This window comes from Manacus candei, unplaced genomic scaffold, assembly GCF_025592945.1.
Source record: "Manacus candei isolate 608988 ecotype Guabito, Panama unplaced genomic scaffold, ASM2559294v1 h1tg000019l, whole genome shotgun sequence".
NCBI lineage: Eukaryota > Metazoa > Chordata > Aves > Passeriformes > Pipridae > Manacus > Manacus candei.
This window is the reverse complement of record NW_026138067.1, coordinates 2395108-2415757: the sequence shown is the minus strand read 5'-3', so window position 1 is coordinate 2415757 and position 20650 is coordinate 2395108. Positions and strand designations below refer to the sequence as shown.

At 45.1% G+C, this 20650-nt stretch overlaps 1 protein-coding gene across 8 annotated transcripts; it reads left to right on the top strand.

Moving 5' to 3' along the window:
• Positions 1 to 6855: 6855 nt before the first annotated feature.
• Positions 6856 to 20599, top strand: CCNE2 (cyclin E2). Of its 8 annotated transcripts, none has more exons than XM_051785288.1 (12): positions 6856 to 6934; positions 8687 to 8725; positions 8814 to 8922; positions 9105 to 9161; positions 11090 to 11241; positions 12994 to 13129; positions 15613 to 15759; positions 16997 to 17092; positions 17804 to 17938; positions 18599 to 18710; positions 19370 to 19524; positions 19901 to 20598. In XM_051785288.1, the coding sequence occupies exons 2-12, from the start codon at positions 8712 to 8714 to the stop codon at positions 20000 to 20002; spliced, it is 1215 nt and encodes a 404-aa protein (XP_051641248.1). In that variant the 5' UTR covers positions 6856 to 6934; positions 8687 to 8711; the 3' UTR covers positions 20003 to 20598. The 8 variants fall into 8 exon arrangements, with proteins under 8 accessions (XP_051641248.1, XP_051641244.1, XP_051641250.1 ...); XM_051785284.1 differs by having other exon boundaries at positions 9102 to 9161; XM_051785290.1 differs by having other exon boundaries at positions 6879 to 6934; positions 8817 to 8922; positions 9102 to 9161; positions 19901 to 20599.
• Positions 20600 to 20650: the final 51 nt, after the last annotated feature.

Here is a 20650-nt window from a genome sequence, read left to right as displayed (position 1 = left end):
GTATGGGCTCAGTTGTTGCAAGTAGTTCCTAACTCACCCACCGAACAAACTGGGTGACAAAATGATCTATTTAACTGACAGCAGTGAAAAGGAATTTGTGCAACAAAGCATCCATCTTTCCAGAGTAAGCACTGAGTAAAATCTTTCCTTTTCAAATGTAGGTTTTGTCCTGTACATTTATCAAAACACCAAATCTGTGCTAAGAGCTGTACAGTATTCTGCAGAAGAAAGTTTGATCAATTATGTTTGTATAACAGTATCCGTGCAGATAACCTAACACAACTAAGTTGATACTGTTCCTCTTGAGGGTTCTTAGTTCAGGCCTAATGCAGCTTTTTAAATTTAGCTTGGACACTCTCCAACACACTGTGAACTAGTGTTTTTCAAAACTTCTTTGTGCCAAGACAAAAATGCTCGTATAAAGGGTCATATCAATGTAACTCTATTGGTTAAAGTTCTCACTTCACATTCTAGCTTTCCTGTTTATATAAATTCTTGTATGTCTCTGATGAAGATAATGTGGTAATTATGGTTCTCTCTAACATTTGACACTAATGAAGTCACTCTTTTTCCTCATCAAGTTGTTCAGTATCTGCTTTCTTTGTCTCATTGACTTCTGGTGCATGTTTATAACCAAAAAATGTTGTGACTTCTGTTATTGCATGATTCTTGCCAGGAAGGTTCAGGCTTTTTGACACATGTAGAAATGATTCATCAAAAGAATATGTTGGTGCTGCTGTGGCACTGTTGTTCCCATAGTGTGGTCATGATATATCAGTCTTAGAGTAAATGAAACTGAACTGAGACTTAACAGGATGTGTATAACATTTTGTTTCTCAGGGGATGTAGAGATCCTGTGTAAATGTCCAGAGACATTTATGAAAATCCTGTCCTGGAATTACTGCTGTATAACTAGTACTTCAAAAGTTCATCTCTTGACTTGTTTGAAGTTTTGTGGACAGATTGATATTTGAACACTCAAATATCTTAATGAGGCAGATAACTATACCGTAACTTCACAAGCAGATAACTATACCGTAACTTCACGAGCAAGCTAAGGAAAAGGAATAATAGCAAAAAAAAAAAAAAAACCAACAAAAAAACCAAACCAAAACAGATAAGAGTAACAAAAATAGGCTAGTGGCCAGAAGCAGGCTTCAGATCTCAACTTGCAGACATGGGCTGTGCCATAAGTCTACATTTCTCCTGTATAGACTTCAAATTGGTGTGTCCAAGCAAGATGACCTAGTTAGACAGTCTAATAAAAAATATCACTATGCCCAAAAATAAGTCTAAGTGCTAAAAGAATTGTAGATTCCCTGAAACAGGGTTCTGTAGAGAATTAGTAGCAGCAGAGAAAGGTGGGAAAGAGGAGGGAGGCCTCAGGCTTTGGGTGTTTGTGGGTATTGGCCAACAGCTGTCAATTTTTGCAAGGTGAATAAAGAAGATGAGATTAAGACAGGGGGGACTGATATGGGCAGGGGTATCCCCTTGTCTAGTCCTAGCAGTGAATTTCAGCTCTAGCTCTTCTGTCTGTGGTGTGAGTCTGAGAATGATTCATGGGCCAAGGCAAACGGTATGAGGTTTGATACGGTGAAAAGCTGAGTCCTTCACTTGGGCCACAACAACCCCATGCAGCACTACAGGTTGGAGGAAGAGTGGCTGAAAAACTGCCTGGAGGAAAAGGACCTCAGGGTGCTGTTTGACATGGCTGGATGGTTACAGGCTGTTTAGGAGGGACAGACAGGGCAGAAGAGGTGGAAGCATGGCATTGTATGTACAATTACATTGTTTGTAATGAAGGGGCTGGAATGTATGGAGCTTACAGTTGGCAATGGCACAGTTGAGAGCCTCTGGGAAAGAATCAAGGGGCAAACAAATAATGCCATTGTCATTGTGGGAGTCTGCTATAGACCTCCCAGCCAAGACAATGATGCCAATGAATTATTCTCTGAGGAATTAAGGGACACTTCAAAGTCAACTGCCCTTGTCTTTCTGGGGGACTTTAAATTGCCAGAAATTAGCTGGGAGCATCACACAGCTGGTACAACCTGGGCCAAGAGATTCCTAAAAAACCTGGATGACAACTTTATGGAACAGGTCCTAAGGAAGCAGACTTGGACAGATGCCCTCCTTGATCTGCTGCTTGTCAACAGAGCAGATCTCGTGAGCAAAGTGGAGACTGGTGGCTGTCTTGGCCACAGTGACCATGAAATGATCAAGTTTAAAATCTCTGATGGGAGGAAAAGTGCCAGCAAAACTTGATCAAGTTTAAAATCTCTGATGGGAGGAAAAGTGCCAGCAAAACTTCAACCCTGGACATGAGAAGAGCAGACTTCAGGCTCTTCAGGGAACTAGTAATTAAGGTCCCCTGGAAAAATGTAATTGCAGGAGCTGGGGTCCACCAGTGCTGGTAACTTTTTAAACATCGCCTGCACAGGAGCAGGCAATTCCCAAATGCTGGAAGTCAAGCGGGTGAGACAGAAGGTCAGCTTGGCTGAATAGGAATTTTCTCTTGGAGATAAGGCAAAAAAAGAAGGTCTATGCCAAGTGGAAGCAAGGCCAGGTGACATGGGAAGAATACAGAGATGCTGCTTGCCAGGGAGATGCTGCCTGTAGGGAGAAAATTTGTGCAGCCAAAGCTTAACTGGAGTTGAAGCTGCCAGAAATGTGAGTGTTAAATGCATTCTTCTCCTCTGTCTTCAACATGGATGATAGACTGAGGGGTCTCAGTGCCCTGTGCTGGAAGGCAGTTGACCATGAACTTGTGTGGGATCTACTGCTCCAGCTGGTTCCTTGTAAATCTATGGGGCCTGATGGGATTCATCAAAGAATCCTCAAAGAACTAGCTGATGTCATTACAAACCTTCTCTCTTTCTGAGAGATCTTAGGAATCTGGAGAGGTCCTAGCTGACTGGAAGCTGGTAAACGTCCCGATTTTCAAGCAGGAGGACTCTGAAACTACAGGCCTGTCAGTCTCACTTTAGTACCCAGTAAAATCATAGAAAAGATTATTCTGGGAGGTATTGGAAAACACCTGTAGTACAACACAGTCGTTGGTCACAGCCAGCACACCTTCATGAGGGGAAAAACCTGACTTTCTTCTACAACAGTGTAACCCACCTAGCTAATGTAGTAAAGCCAGTAGATGTAATCTTTTTGGACTTCAGCAAAGCTTTTGATACTGTCTCTCACAGTATCCTTCTGGATAAAATGTCCAGCACATAGCTGGATAACTATGTTACACAATGGGTGAGCGACTGGCTCACAGGTTGGGTACAAAGAATTATAGTGAGTGGGGTAACATCAGACCGGTGACCGGGCACTAGTGGGGTTGCCCAGGGCTCCATCTTAGGCCCTGTGCTCTTCAACATCTTCATTAATGATCTGGATGCAGGACTCAAAAGGATACTATGTAAGTTTGCAAATGCCATAAATCAAGAGAAGCTGCTGACTCCCTCGAGGGCAGAGAGGCCCTGCAGAGAGACCTTGACAAATTAGAGATGGGCAATCACCAACCCTACAAAGTTTAGCAAGGGCAAGTGATGGATTCTGTACCTGGGATGGGACAACCCGGGATGTATGTACAGACAGTGGAATGAGATGCTGGAGAGCCGTGCCGTGGAAAGGGACCTGGGGTCCTGATCGATGGCAAGTTGAATATGAGTCAGCAGTGCCCTGGCAGCCAGGAGGGCCAACTGTGTCCTGGGGGGCATCAAGCAAAGCATCCCCAGCCGGTCAAGGGAGGGGATTGTCCCACTCTGCTCTGCACTGGTGCAGCCTCACCTTGAATATTGTATGCAGTTTTGGGTACTGCAATATAGGAAAGATATTAAGCCATTAGAGAGCATCCAAAGGAGGGCAACGAGGCTGGTGAAGGGTGTGGAGGGGAAGCCATATGAGGAGTAGCTGAGGCCACTTGATTTGTTCAGTATGGAGGAGACTGAGGGGAGACCTCTTTGTGATCTTCAACATCCTCACAAGGGGAAGCAGAGGGACAATTACCATTCTCTTCACTCTTGTGACCAGTGACAGGATTTGAGGAAATGGCATGAAGCTGAGTCAGGGAGGTTTAGGTTAGATATCATGAAAAGGTTTTTCACTAGAGGATGGCTGAGCACTGAAACAGCCTCCCTAGGGCAGTGGTTCCAGCACCAAGCCTGACAGAATTCAAGAAGCTTTTGGACAACACTCTCAGGCACATGGTATGACTCTCAGGTTGTTCTGTGCAGCACCAGGAGTTGGACTTAATGATCATTAATGATCATTTTTCAACCTTAATGATCAGGTTGAAAAAAAAACCCAACCACAAAATAAATCAATCTTTTCATGTCTTAAAAATATTCCTTAATGCATATTAAACTGGATCATGCCTTGCTTGAAAAAAAAGAAAGTGTGGAGTCTTCCTCACTGGAGATATTCAAGAACCATCTGGATGCAATCCTGTACCATGTTCTCTAGGGTGACCCTGCTTGAGCAGGGAAGTTGGACCAGATGCCCCACTGTGGTCCCTTCCAACCTTACCCATTCTGTGAAAGGGTCTCTGAATGAAACAAGCAGGAAAGTAGAATATTACAGGTTCTAATAGAAAACAAGGGTTTTCCAAACCTCAGGGTTTCAGATTAGCTCATGGTGTTCAACAGGAAAAAAAGTACAGTTTGGGAAGTGTGCGACTTCCTACTAAAGTATTCCTCTGTAGGAGGGGTATAAAGCTTTAATGGTGCTTAGGCTATGTAGCTGTAGCTGGAGCAATTTTGTAATAAATAACCTTAAAACTCCTCTTAAAAACAGTGAAGTTCATCCACACAGGAGTCCTGGAGCAGGCCTTTCCCCTAACTAATGACAGAATAGCTTTGACAATGTGGATGTGACTCAAAAGGACAAAGCCTGGCAGCACAAGCAGATGACCACAGTAAAATATTTACCGCAAGGCAGGAAGAATATGGCAGGCAATATTTCTTGTCATTTTGTGCCCAGATCACAATAGAGCTGTGTGCAAATGTTATAATTAAATACTGCTCACTCTCTTGGAAACAACAAAGTGGATTCAAAAACTCTGGGAGAAGAGCAGTATTGAGCACAGTCAGTAGCTGGATTGATCCTCATGGCTTCATGATCTTCATTTGTGCTTTATAGATCCTTGGTAGATTCCAAGCTCCTTGAAATAGATCCATAAAAGGATAACCAAGGAAACCGACATCAGCTGTGTAAACTTTTAAGGAAGGCCTTCACACCTTATCTGGAATATATATAGAAGTGGTGATTAGGAAAAAAAAAAGAAAACCACTGGACTAATCTAAAAGGACTTGCCAGATCCCAGCACAAATACTGCCCAGCAGTTGTAGTGTACTGCCAGAAGCTTAAAAAAAAAAGTCTTCTCTCTTTTATGCTCATCCCCACTAAGGAGGCATCCATTCTCTTCTCTTACCCTTTAAAATGGCAAAGCTACAAGAAAATAAGACCTGGTTATTGTGCTTAATTACTGTAATCTGGAGGTGAAAACTATGTTTACTCTTTAATAGTGTTACACTTGGGAAAAGAAAAAGCAGAAGTGAAAAAAAGATGATGAAAGCGTGGATTTACTTGAAGGCAGCCATGGCTTCTCTTTGTGCTGTTTTGCAGCACGTGCGCTCCTGCACTGCGAGAAAGTACCAGTTCTTCCTCATCAGCAAAATGGCTGCAGGTGCCCTATCCTGGGTGTTTTAAAGAAAAATGTGTGCTTGAAGCATTGTTAAGTGTATGGTGCTGTGGGGTTTGGTTGCTTTTGGGGTAGTGTGGATTTTTTTTTTTAGGATATTTGTTACAAAAACTCCATGCAACTCTTGAGTGATGTTAGCAGTGACTGGAAGGCATGCCTGGCACTGATGGCAATTTCCAGCATTGTCTTCTGCTGGAGAAGGGCATTGCAGGGTGGGTGCTCCCACGGTGGGCACTGCAGCCTTGGGGCTGGGTGGGACCCCAAGGTGCAGTGGTGGGCCTGGCTGGCAGTTGTGGAAAGCTGCTGGGCAGGGGATAGAGTTTGTCCATGGGAGACCATGGAAGCTGTGCTCAGGAGAGGCCTCTGTTCTTCCAGGATGAATTTCTATGTGGTTAAACACAGTGGAAAAATGGGAAGGGGAGAGAAGGGACCTTGGGGAAATCTTTTGGACAAGAAGGTCTAGGCCTATGGGGGCAGAGCCCAGGCCCCTGGGAGCACAGTGGGGTGAAGGCTACCCTTCACACAGTCACAGAATTACAGAATCAATCAGGTTGGAAAAGACCTCTCAGATCATTGAGTCTAACCTCTGACTGAACACCGCCATGTCAGCTAGACTGTGCCACTCAGTGCCACATCTAGTCTTTCCTTAAACATGTCTAGGGACAGTGACTCCACCACCTCCCTGGCCAGCCCATTGCAGTGTATAATTACCCCTTCTGTGAAGAAATTTTTCCTTATGTCCAACCAGAACCTCCCCTGGTGCAGCTTAAGACCACGTCCTCTCGTCCTGTTGCTGGTTGCCTGGGAGAAGAGGTCGACCCCCGCTTGGCTACACCCTCCTTTCAGGCAGCTGTAGAGAGTGACGAGGTCACCCCTGAGCCTCCTCTTCAGCCCACCCGTGTGCGGTGGGGTGTGACAGCCGGCGGGGTGTCAGGGTGCCGGTTCCACAGCAGCGGGGCGGTGTGCGGGGGGCAGGAGGCCGGTGCCTGACAGCCGGGCCGGCGGTCCCGGGCGGGGGGCGGGGCGGGGCCGTGTTTACATCCGTGCCCGCCGCACGCTGCCGCCGCTCCGCGCGCTCCCATTGGCGGCCCCGCCGCGGCCCCGCCCCGGGGCGGGCAGGACGAGCCCCGCGGGGCGCGCGCGGCCGCCGGCGGAGCCGCCGCCGTCCCGGCGGGACGCGGGGCCGGTGGAGCGGAGCGGGGCGATGGTGCCGGGTGTGCCCTGGGAGACGGAGAGGTGCCAGGGCAGCGGGAGGCAGCGGGCGGCAGCGGGCGGCGGCAGCGGTGGCAGCGCTCCTCCTGGCGCTGCCTACCGCTCTCCCGGGACGCTTCTGCCGGGAGAGACGGGGCGGGCGAGCGGGACGCGGAGTGTCCCGGGGGCTGCGGGGGTCGGCGCGGCCCCGCGGCCCAGGGGCGGCGCTGGGGCGAGCGGGGCGCGGGCGGGCAGGGGAGCCGCCTGCCGCCCTCGCACATGCGCAGCGCGGGCCCGGCGCGCTATATAGCGGGTTGGCGCCGGCGCCAGCTGAGCAGTGCGGCCCGGGCGGCAGCGGCAGAGGTGCGCGGGGTACTGTCGGGAGGGACGGGGGTGGCTGGCGTGGCGATAATAATGCTAATGATGCTAACGCTGATGGTGGTGGTGGTGGTTAGAATGATGGTGATGATGGTAGTAGTGGTGGTGGCGGTACCGGCAGACCCGGTGCCGGTGTTGGGGGATGTCAGGGGCGCACTGGCGGCGGCGCGGGGCAGTGACTGGGATCGATGAGGCGGGAGCGGTGAGGCGGGAGCAGTGACCGGGAGCAGTAAGGCGGGCTGCCCGCCCGCCCGCCCGCCCGGGCAGCGTTTTGGAGGGAGAGTGTCTGAGGAGAGCGGGCTGGGGGAGGATGTCCCCACGAGCGGCCCCATCCGCAGGGGGCCGTGAGCGGCGATGGCCCGGGCGAGTGCACCCGGCGGGAGCAGCGCGGGGTGCCGGCGGGATCCCGCCATCGGCTGCCCCGCGCCCTTCTCGGAGAGCCCCGCGGGGGGCGGGCTGCCCGGTTTTGGAGGGAGCCGGGCGCGCTGGGGGCGGGGATGCCGGCCGAGCCGCTTGGCGGGCTGACCCCGACCGCCGCCCGCGCTGCACCCTGCTGGTCCCCGCTCCCCCGCCTCGGCCCGCGGAGTGGGGTGCCCGTGGGGACACCCCCTCACAGCCCCAGTGCCCGCCTCGGAGGGTCCCTGTGAGGGGTGTCTTGGCAGGGGGTGGGTGTCCCGCGTGTGAGGCGCCGTCCCGGCAGCCCCTTCCTTCCCCCTCAGGTTTTGGAGGGAGCCGCACTCGCCGTCAGGCGGGAGCGCGGGGGGGCGGGGCGGTGGCCCGGTCCCCTCACACGTCCCCTCAGCACTCTCAGGAGCGGGTGGGTGCTGGATCGGCCCCGCGGGAGGGGGAGCGCAGGAGGGCGGCGGTGCCCCCCGCCCAGCCTGATCCCGGCAAGGCCGCCGCCGCCTCCCCGCTCGCTGGAAATTGGCGCGGAACCGGCGCGGCGGGAGCGCGGGCGGCGCCCGGCACGGCCCGTCCCAGCGCGGCACCGCCAACCCGGCAGGTGTGGGGGGGAATCCACCCGGGGGAGCGGCAGCACCGGCAAAACCTGTGTCTGTGGGGGTACCTGGAATGGAGGGTGGGGAGGAGTGGAGGGGGTCACAGCCCCGTGGACCCCCCACATCCTCCTGTGTGGGAGATGTCCCTTTACAACTTCCTCCACATCCCAATCCAGCCTGAGTCACACTGGCCACTGGCACACCTGGGCACCCTGCAGCAGGACATGGAGCCGTGTGTGGTTATATACCACAGTCATGCTCTGCTCAGGGCTTCCTGAGGCCAGTAGAGTACTTGTGCCCTTCTGTTTGAGTTGTGTAAACCATGTTGCTTTTTGTGATGAGTTCATGATGTAAAGTAGGGAACTTGGTCTTAGTTTTGTGATGATACACTATCTGAGCTCATCTTATTCCTTTGATCCAGGTAGAGGTCTTAAAACCCAAAGAAGATGTCAAGACGCAGGTAAGCTGTTAGTGTTGTGCCAGGATTATCTGTACTCATCCAACAACTGCTGCTCTCCCAATGTCTAATGTCTTTTTGCTCTTCGCAGTAGCCGTTTGCAAGCCAAGCAGCAGCAGCCACTGTCCTGTCAAGAAGAGTCTCCACAAGAACTAAAAACACTAGACTATCTCCAGACCAGAAAAAGGAGAACAGCAGAGGTGACCTATTTGGGCAACTTGAAAAGTTTAATAATACTGAAAGTTCTCCAGTGCATTTGGATGGGACAGTCTTTTACTCTGCCAAGTTATAAAGTGGGATGGGGTAGCAAGAGTTTGTCTGAGCTCTAGAGGTGGGTGTGCTGCTCACTGTCAGTGTATTGATGTGTGTCTCTTCTCAGCAGGAGATTAAGAAAAGAGAAGATGGAAAAATTGCTAAAAAACATCAATATGAGATTAAGGTAATTCAATCCTGAATACCAGATCAAACTAGGTGAGGGACTCCATCTGGTTTATGTTGATGGGTGTGAAATGATGCATTTGACACCAGAAAGTATTGAATAGGGGAAGTTTGTATCTTCAGATATTAAAAGCTGTGGGAGCTTAGCACCTCTTTAAATGTTTTTGCCTTTTTTACATGTGACTTTGTTGCAGATAAAGGATCCTTCAATGTAAAAACCACTGCAGAGTAGGTTAGGTGTAAAAGAATAAATCCAGATATTTCAGAACAATTCCATATGCAGAGCAGGTAAGGCCTAGAGGCGAGTCTAAACAAGATCATTGCACTTGTTTTAACTTTAGGTGTGGTTTCACGGCCATTTAGTTGTCTCATAACCATGCAGGCTGTCTTTACTTTCATTTAACAGTTCTTTTGATTATTTAAATCAATTTAGGAATCTGTTTTCACTAACACTGGCTGCTCTTAAAACAAGTGAGGGGCTTTACAGACATTTATTTTAAAGCTGATTAGTAAAATAATATAAGTTTCTCTTGCAAACAATCTTGTTTGCAGTTTTTCTGTTTGTAAAGTAAATGAGACTTAACAGCTATGGTGAAGTGAAACTCTTCTGATTGTGGGGCTATCTTTGTAAACCTTGAGTAGGAAAAAATGCTGTGTGAGTACATCAGCTGTACTTGGAGTGAAACTGCGTGTCACAACTTACCTTTGCTGAAAGGGGGAAATACTGCTTTCCTGTCTCCTTCCTGGATAGCTGGCCATGCACTGCATCCCCTGCCTTGCTCTGTTTTTGGTTCTCTTTGAATGAAGCAGTATACAGGTTCAGTTAATGTTTTGCCAGGTTAGTGAGTTGAATCAACCCAGCAGAGGGTCTGACAAGCATCAAAGCTGACCAAAGAAGGAAGGGGTGGACTTGGGCAGTGAGGACCACAGGAGAGAAGGAGGAGTAGGACCTCCCTTTTCTCTGGGCTGCACCTTAAGGTCAATTCTGCTGGAATATGTAACTTTACTCTTGGGATACCGAAGTCTGGCTATAAATAGGTTTGGATATACTAAGGGAATCCTGTGTAGTTTACCTTGCAAGTCAACTATATAGGAAAAGTTTCTGTGTTCAGAGGCTGTTGTTGCCATTCTTTATGAATGGGATTTCTCCCCCAACTCCACACAATTAAAGTTCTGTGTCACCATTTTGAAGGTTGTCAGCCACTACAACATTGCATGTGCTCCTTGGATTTGGTATCTCCTTACTTGTATTGGTTATGTAGAGCCAAATAAGTGTTAGTGAAACAGGTTATAGTTAACTACAGTAATCTAGAATTCCTTCTCTGAGGCTTTCTGCATGAATACCTTTGCACTTCTTTCCTTTTGAGTCATTGCATCCCATATTTGGCATTTGCAGGCTGAGAGGTATTAACAGCTGCTGCTTGCTTAGTGGGTATCTAGCTCTGGAGCTGAGATGGGTGGCTCCTCTCTGGAACACTTAATTGGAAGATAACAAGTTGCTGAATTTCCACTGAGAGACAGTAGAACCTCCACCCTCTCCTTTCTTTTCCCTCTGAGTAGATAAGTAGATAGGACTAGCAACCTACAGTCTTCTGTTTTAGTACCAATGAGTATCTTTGCCTTTTGTACTGTAACTGAGCAACTCAAGCAACAAATAGGTTACTTGTGGGTTCATGAACTACAGACGGTTGTCTCTGTCAAAGCTGAGTTCCCCAAATCCATCAAATCTGTTTATACATGTTCCCTCTTTACTGTGAAAGGTTTTATTGGCATTTGATTTGTCTTTCTTGGTTTCGGTGCCTGAATTGATGCTGAGATCCAAAAAGACTAACATACTTTACATATATTGCTGTTACTATAATCTACTTCGTGCCTTTCTTACTCTCCCAGTAAAACCAGCATTTTAAAGATACCTTGTTTGTTTTGCAGAGTTGTTGGCCGCCCACGATAACTGGAGGCATCTCGCCTTGCATAATTATTGAAACACCTCACAAAGAATCAGTGACCACTGACTTCTCAAGATTCAAAAAGTACAGGTTCAGTAACCTCTTCATAAATCCGTCGCCTTTGCCTGAACTCAAGTAAGTTTACTGGATGCAGTAGTTGTTGATGTTTCATCAAATATGCTAAACTACTGCAATAAAATCTGTTGCATTGTGCTTGTATAATACACACCTCTGCTTGTCTCCTCATTCCACAAAAAATTCAATGTCTCAAAAAAAAAAGATAGACATTTTGTTGGTTTTTTTTTTCTTGATCTTATTTTATCTTCCCAGACAGATAATTTTCATCTTTCAAAGCTGTCCTTTTATAACAACACTGGAGACTCCAAGTGGTTAAGAGGCACATAATGGTTAAACTAAACTTTTTCAGTACTATTAGAATTGAGTGACCAAAAAATATGAAGCAAAGTTTTCACTGAGAACTTTAAAATGTTCAGATAAACTTGTGGCAATATCACGAGTAGCTTGCTAATGCAGTACAGTATGCTTAGTGCAGTCACAATTCTAGAAAGCTTCCCTTCTGCAGAGGGGTAGATTATATGACTAAATCATAGTTTTCAGTTTCAGAATTTCTTAGACATTCAGGTGTGTTAGATGAGTATCAGCTGCTATTTGTATCAGCCTGGGGTTTAAAGAAAGAGGTGGTAAATTTACTGCAGTGTATTAGGGAAAACTTCTGCTGAGGTGAATGAGAAAAGAAGCAGAATGTGAAGCATTACTTTAAGAGAAACTTTCTAGATACAGTTTGGGTTTTTTTTTGTTCTGGCCAAAACTTGATCAGAACTGGGAGATGCTGCCTGTTGATGTTTTGCCTCAAAGCCATGGTCAGATACAGAATTCTATGCAAGGTGTTTAATCCTCTTGTTGATAGACATCTAGTAAAGCTGACCTCCATCCTTTCTGATAAGCTGAATAAGAGGATAATTTACTTTTCCTGACTTCTTCACACTTCCCTAATTGCTGTAGGAAGATCGTAATTGATTTCTCAATGCTTGCTTGCTTAAACTGGGGGACTTGTGCTTTAAACAAACAAGTATCTCTCCAGCTTTTAACTTATGATGGCAGAACGAAACTGATGTGGTTTAGAATTTGTAGGCAATACCTGTGATCAGCTCTGTCTCTCTACTTCTGCTTGGGGAAAGGTAAATATAAAGCTCCGAAAAGTTCAGTAGGAGATCATAATTTCACTGGTTAACACACTGTCCCTCTTAGTACCTGCAGCATGAGAAGTACATCTAAGAAAAAGCCGATATCAATTAATAACAAATACAAAGAAACCATATTGATGATATGGGCATCATCTTCCCAAGTAGACTGGAGTGCAAATGTTAGCAATAAACAGGAACTCAGTTTTCCTCTCAGTAGCCTGCTTCTGAACCTTGAAGTAGGCTAGGCAATAAAGGGATGGATGAGTGACTTTTAAATACCATCTGTAAATGTTTTTCTCAAACTAAGCTGGACCAACTTCATGTATGTCTTCTCTTTCTTAGGGAGGGGATGTGTTACCTTTTTTTAGGGGGGAGGCTTTGGTTTTATCTCGCTCTTTGAACAGCAACCCAACTAGGCAAAATAGGAAACTACCTGCATGTGCAACTTTGGGAGGCACATGTTCAGGTTTAATGTCTGTTCTATGGAACTGGACTTGCTGATGATCTTTGCAGGCTGCTGTTGTGGTGGTGTAAAGTGTCCCAGGTATACCTGCAGTTTTGCGATTACCGTAAAGATCTCGTAGTATGTGGAATTTTTGTTTCCGAATGTCTGTAAACAATAAATAGTGTTTTGTGAGCTGAATATATACTTAATAATGCTTTGTGTAATTCTATTCTGTAGCTGGGGAAACTCCAAAGATATCTGGCTGAACATCCTGATGAAGGAGAACAGATACGCTCACTGCAAACACTTCACGTCACTACATTCCAGTTTGCAGCCTCACATGAGATCGATACTGTTGGACTGGCTCTTGGAGGTGTGTTCTTTTAGTTACTTTGCCATGTGTTGTGCCTGTGAAGTAGGCAGGTAGAAGCACAACTTTTATACAAATATCTAATACCAACACATTCTGTTATGAAAAAATGGCAAAACTATTTTGCAACAGAACCAGTGACTTCTTCTGATCCCCTTGGTGAACTACATCCAGGCCTTCCCTGGCAGGAGATGCTGAATGTTCCACACAGGACAGTGAGCAATAGTAGTTAACTTTTGCCCTTGCCATACTACTTCTTGCAAGGGAGAGAAATCTAATTTTGAGACTTGTAGTGAAATTGCTATAGACAGACCAGGTATGGAACTCTGACTTTACGTGTTAGACTGTATCTAAGCCATGAAACATCTGTATCGAGGACTTGAGTTATCACCCTGTCCCTGTCAAGAGCTTAGGAGTGTCAGCCCCTGGTGCTATTTACTGACTCCATAGGGAATTTTTAATTGTATCATATGAAGAGAGCAGAAGAAAGTAGTACATCAGTGGCTGAGAGCTGAAGGTTCTTGATATAGACAGATCCCTATGTGAAAGGTCTACAAATAAATCATATCCATATTCTGATCTAATTGGTTTACTTAAGACTATTCCAGTTGTCCAATAAAAGCTCTCAATCTTGGCAGCCTATGTGAAGGAGTATCAGTGTTGTAAATAGAAAGTTATGGTTTGGAGGTGTTTCCAAGAACTTTATATTGAGCAAATTCAATCACCACTGCCAAAAGCAATCTTTGCCTGATGCAGTCCTTGCCCATCAGGAGAAGAGTCCTTGCAGGATTATCAATTCCACATCAAGTATTCCAAGGAAGCAGATGTTATGGTGGCACTCTCACTGTCTTGGTGGAGCAGCCAGTGCTAAGAGCAGGGAATTTCAAGAAAAAGGAAAGTGTTTTTGTTTTTTTAATAATATGGGCTGAATATAAAAACTATTCTAGTTGTGTGCTTCTACTTCCTCTAAAGTGTAATTTACATACTACCATTACATTGGTTTGTTGCACTTTTTCTAAAGTCTTGAACTCTTAGGAAATCACCCAGTTTCCAAACAAGAATGTCAGCAAGGGCCTTGCTGTTGTCTGGCTTGGTGGTTCAACACGCCACAGTGGATTTAAATCCCAGCAACTCCTAACACTGTCTTCTGTAATATTATAACTGAGATACTGTTTAATGTTTGGACAACACACTTTTACAATAAGCATTATTATGTTTGGACAACACACTTTTACAATAAGCATTATTATGTTTGGACAACACACTTTTACAATAAGCATTATTATGTTTGGACAATACACTTTTACAATAGTGATGCCATTTATTTATGGGTGGGCCTGATCTGTACAGTTGTGATTCTGAATCTTCTTTGGAACAAATAACATCAGAGTAGCACAGCAATTGGCAAATATTATATCAGGTCTAAAAGAATGGGCTGTGCTATTTCTGCCAACCAGTTGAATTTTTGGTGGTCAGGAAGGGTTTTAATTTGCAAATGAGCCTCCAACCTTATCTTGGGAAATAGCTAATAGTATCCAAGTGAAATAATGAAGCACTTAGGATCTATTTCTTGGATATTCTTTTCTGTTCCTGTTCTTTACTGCATGTAGATTGTAAGTAATTTATAGATATCTAACTGTTTTCTAGTTGTGGAAGGGATATAGAGTTGCAGATAAGATGCATTTGTGGTAGTCTCACCCAAATTAAATTAGAGATTATATGAAAAAGTAGAGCTCCCCCTAAGATCTCCAGGCCTGGGCAATCTCCTCGCCTTTTTTGTTGAACTGACATTTGAAACACTTTGATACAATGCGTGTATTAAAAGTTCTCCCTGCCAGGGAAACACGCACTGGGATGGAGCAGATGGCCGCTCTTGTAGTTTTGTTCCTGCTTAGTGAGGCCGTCAGTGAGCCTGAGGGGCTGCAGGCAGCGCTCCTGGCCTGCCAGCAGGGGCCCCTCCAGCAGCAGCTTCCAGGCTCGTTTGCCGTAGAGCCAAAGGCTTCAGTTTTTTTTAATGGTTCTACCCCGGGACAGACCTACTAGGAATACAGGGAGGATTTGCTCACTGACTTCAACTTGAGGTTTGAGCCCTTAGTATTCTTAATCTAGCTAATTAGTGTGTGTGTGTGTGTGTGTGTGTGTGCGCGCACGTTGCGGTTTTGTTGGGGTTTTCCCCTCAACAAGGCTTTGAGTGAAAAACTGTACGCATTTTTAGGAAAAATGATTGCTATTTAAATTGGAAAAAGTATTTTTTCAAAGTATGTTAGTATATCATAGGCAATTTGTGTTTGGATGGGAGCAATGGGAAATACCTTTTCCAATCCCATACTAACCGTTGCACCCTTCCACACTTAGGTATATGATGGTTTGTGTGTGCAAAAGATGAAATAGTGCACATTGTGTTTTGCTATTAAAGCTTGAATACTCCAATGTGTGTACACAGTTATATAACAGAAAACTGAATTGGTTTCTTTTTCCTGTTGTAGGTGTGTGAGGTGTATGCACTCCATCGGGAAACCTTCTATCTAGCTCAAGACTTTTTTGATAGATTCATGTTGACACAAAAGAACATTAACAAGAGCATGCTTCAGCTCATAGGAATTACCTCGTTATTCATTGCCTCCAAACTTGAGGTAAGAATCTCTCTTACAGGGAGGATATCGAATTTGGAGTAACTAAAAGGACGGTGATAACATTTATTTCTTCTGTCTGAATCTTTTGAACTTGATGGTGTATGTACAATACTGAGGGTCAGAAGGGGAAATTTTTTTGTCTTCCTTCAGCTGTGCATATGTCAATCTCTTGGAGTGTAGTCTTTGTCCTCCCTTTCCTGAGCAGCAGGGAAGGAGACCACATAAACTTAAAAGGCATGCAAACGTGCTAGAAGTAGCTTTGTTTTGTTTTGTCTTGTCTTTTTTCAAATATACAGCAGTTGGCAAACAGTCTCAGGAATGGGTGTGGGACTTGAACAAAACCAAGCCTAAGTCTCAAACTGCCTGTACATCAGGCTGATATCCTTATAAACCCATTTAGTGGAGTTTTAGTCTTTTAAAGTGCAGCAATGGTGACATGTTACATTGTGTACTACAGCTCCGAGCCAAGAGCATATTTTTGTGTAGTGCATGGTAGGCCAGGCTGAGCGGAACATTTGGGATATTATGTTTTAATACTGGGAATCTCACTGTTATTCCCAGTGTAAGGTTCTGTGCTACCTGTCCTAAGGAAGTGTGTGGGGCTGTAGAGTGGCCACAGAGCCAGCTGGTATAGAAGGAGTTTTGCTGGCACACACTCTTTTACTAACACACCTAGCTATGCTTGGTCCCAACTGGCATGACTGGGTTGGCAAATTTCCTTGTTAACCATCTCTGCAGTATGGATTTTGCCAGTTAGAGTGGCTGGCATTTTCTCTCATCTTTCTCTAGCTTTTTAATTTTTTTTTTTTAATCTGCACAACTACCTCAGCACTGATGTTGCAGGTAACCTGTAGTAGCCACCCATTTCTAGCACAGCAGTGTCCTGTACCAGAATTAGGATGGTGCATGTTTTCCCATCAGTTGGAATGGCTGAGTAGAAAGAGTATAAATGAAAGGGGATTCTGATTGCTTGGTCAGCATTTATTTCCACAAAAGCTAAAAGAGTTGCTATAACTCCGCTGTGTTTTACAACATATTAAAAAACAAGTAGGTTATATGTTATCTCCTCATCCTGTGAGTTTCAGGTTACCTCACACATGAGAAAAACACTGTTGTAGCATAAGGAATGTAAACATGTTGATAGGGACAGAAAAGTATTTGCCAGTATTTTCTCAGTCTTTCTTAGAACTGTAAGACACTCTAATCTTCATTTTCCCTCCCTTCTCTCCCTTTAAAGGAAATCTATGCTCCTAAAATACAGGAATTTGCTTATGTCACTGATGGTGCTTGCAGTGAAGATGATATTGTAAGAATGGAACTTATTATGTTAAAGGTAATAACTTAGCTGTGTTTTTAAGTGCTGGTTGGAAGACTGTCCAGCTGAGCCTTGTGTTTTAATGTCACTTATTTGCTTAGAAAGAACACGTTTAGTACGTCCCTGTTTCTGTTGTATGTGCAGTGGACCTCTGAAGCCCCTGGCTGGGGTACAGTCCCTGACTGTGAGAAGTCAAGCAGGTTTCTCATGCTTGTATGAACATAAAGGTTCTTACTGGGGCAGGCTAGAAGGCTGTCAGTGTAATGCACTGTGCTTTCCAAGGTCCCTTGCTGTCCAGGAACAGGGGTCTCTAGAGAGCCAGGCAAAGACCTGATACTACTCAGTGCCCCTCATGTTGGCAAGGATCCATCCTTACCAGCACAGAACTCTTTGTAAATCTATTCTTCCTTAACAGATATGAGCTGCAGGTTCAGGCAGCTAGCCTGAAGGCTTGAGGAAATACTCTTTAACTTCTGAATGGGGAAGGTACACAAGATCCAACTGCAAAAGCATAGGGATACATGTTTGTGCTGATCGTAGCAAACCCTGTTCAAAAAGCAGTGAGAATGCAATCTGAAGTGACTGTTTGTACTTGAAATTGTACATGATCATTAGGGTCTTTTAACAATCTGTGCAATAATCTCATAAGAAGGGGTATGTGAAGAAGTCAGAGCAGAAAACTATCCTCAAGTGGTTTAAGGCACTTAACTGTTTGGTAAATATTTGCAGGCTTTAAAATGGGAACTCTGTCCAGTGACAATTGTCTCCTGGCTGAACCTCTATCTTCAAGTGGATGCTCTGAAGGATGTTCCAAAAGTGCTGCTACCTCAGTATTCTCAGGAAAAATTCATTCAGATAGCACAGGTAGGTACTAAACTGTTGGAAAGTGCTTCTTGGAGTGATGACAAGAAAAACTTAACATTACACCTCAAAAGCCATGAAAGGAAGTGTTCCCTTGTTTACACTCACCTGTTACTTTTTAAGGAATGTGCAAGTTTGACTCTACCACCAAAGTTCATATTCAGTTTTGAGGACAAGCACCCCTGTTTCTTGTCTCCCTGCTTCACATATTTTAAAATTTTACTGTACCCTGGAAAAATAAAAATCTCTGTTATTTCTTTAATTGCTATACACTGCAGCACTCGGTAAACAGCAGCAACAGCTCTGAGAGGGAGGTGGATAATTTAGGACCCTACAGAAAGTTGGCTGGTTTTAACTGTGTTGCCCCTAACTGTGTTTCTGTGTAATTGCTGAGAAGGCAGCCTGGGGAGTGTTTTGTCTGTTTTGAGTGTGTGGTTCAGTTTGCATGGGCATGTATTGTGCCTAATCTCAGGTTTACTGAAGCTGGGTAGCTCAGTGATGTAAATACCACACTAGGTAGTATTTAAATTTATTAAAGTATTTTCTTGGAGCTCAGCCCTGTTCCAGGGCAGAACCTGTAGGAATGTGTATGCATAGCCATCTCTGAGACAGGATTATGCTAAAGTATCAGCTGTTAAAATTTGTTACTCTTCATTTCCTCAGCTTTTAGATCTGTGTATTCTGGATGTGAATTCTTTGGATTTCCAGTACAGAACACTAGCTGCTGCAGCGCTCTGCCACTATACCTCAATTGAAATAGTTAAGAAAGCTTCAGGTAAGACACAGCTATAAAGCTTGGCCTTGTTGAGCAGGGAATTCTGGAAGCTATCACAGGCCCAAGGCAGCTAGAGTGTATTGGTTTACCACACTGCCAAAGAGCAAAAGCTACAGGGACACTAATAGTTTGTTCTGTGGGTTTCTTTTCCCCCTAATTTCACTTCCTACCATTTCAGATGTTACAAAGACTCAAAAAAGAAGGACACCCCTTCAGAAGTGCAGTCTTTGCTAAGGAAATGAGGCAGATTTACTGTTCTTGGTTTTGGGATAATACTCGCTCTATTATTTCCCATTATTTGAGGGATCATTAGCTAAATATTTGGCTACTTTTTCTCCTAAAATGTAGTTCCCAAGCAGTCATGTCTCTCAGCAGCACCCAGGGTATATTTTTATAGCATGACCCAAAACATTCTGTTGAAGCTGAAAGTTGCTTCAGCCTTCCCTGGAAAGCACCAAGAACCCTTGTGACCTGCACTCACCATCCTTAGCCACTACCCTTTCATGTAACAAGCATAAGAAAATGCTGCCAGTTTCTGGGAGGATGCTTCTGAATTTCTATCTGCACTATTATTTATTGTTTTTTTAAACTTATGGCCATTTTGGAACACTGCAACTCCTTCATAATGTTTAAATATATTCCTGTGTTCTATTCCCTAGGCTTAGATTGGGAGAACATTTCAGAGTGTGTAGAATGGATGGTTCCTTTTGTGAACGTGGCAAAAAGATTCCCTGTGAAGCTTAAGAACTTTAAGAAGGTTGCAGCAGAAGATCGACATAATATCCAGACACACACGAATTACTTGGACATGCTGGTAGGTGGCCTATGGATGTGCAGTTCAGGCAGCTGAGGGTACATTACACATCCTTTCTCCCTGCTCACACCTGGCCTGGCTCTGCTCAGCCAGTGTGGTCAGATGTGCCCAACTACCAGTGATGCTGTAAATAACATGTGTTTTACTGTAACCTTCCCAGGCCATAAGCAAACACTTGGATTACCAGCACTGGAGAGGTGTTCCTAAGATAATAATCTTTACTTCATTGTGTAATGTCACCTTGGCTTTACTCAGTATCCTAACTCTGGAGTACTTGAATTGTATGAGTGGTGTGAGGTAGCACTGCTGACTAGTGACACAAAAGAGCCAACCTTGTGGCGGGTACTAACTGGTGTCTTCTTCCCCCCATTCACAGGAAGAAGTGAACAGTGGAGTAGTGTCCACTGCCCCAGGTCAGTTATCGCCCCTGTCAACAGGTGGAATAATAACTCCTCCCAAAAGCACAGAGAAGAAATGAAATAGTCAAACATCATTAACAGATTCAGAAACAGGACTTGGTGCTTCAGAACAAGACCACACTAAAGGTGACTCATGTTCTTTACTGCTATTCAAGACTTTGGCAGTAAAAGACACAGCAGGAAATTGAGACCAGCATCATCCTTGAGACTTGACAAAAAGAGTTCAGCTGAGCATTCCACCCTGCTGTCACAGGAGCCCGGACCACCTTGGTCCATTATGACACAACTTAGTTTAATTCTCACCATTCCTAACTTATTAATTTCAAGAACTTTTTTAATAGTGCCTAGTGGAAAAATTGGTCCACTCAGCTTACATGTCACACTTGCTTTAATTTGGGCTAAATGTGCAGGAGAACTTATTGACAGCTTGTACCGATTACCACTTCGTGACTTGTTCTTTTCCTTCTCTTGCTAAGGTCAGAGCTCACTGCCTGTCAGTTAGTCCCCCAGCTCAGGTGCAGTATTACAGAGGCCTGTGGGTAAGCAGTTTATGTCTGAAACCACTCTGCCGGTGCAGTACAGTGTAGCCAGCCTTGTATCAAATTCCAGCTCCACAGGAGGCTGATAAATTTCTGGCAGCCATTTAAGCCTGCCATAAACTTTGGTTTTAATGTTATCACTGACCTCAGGTAAGAGTATCAGCAAAG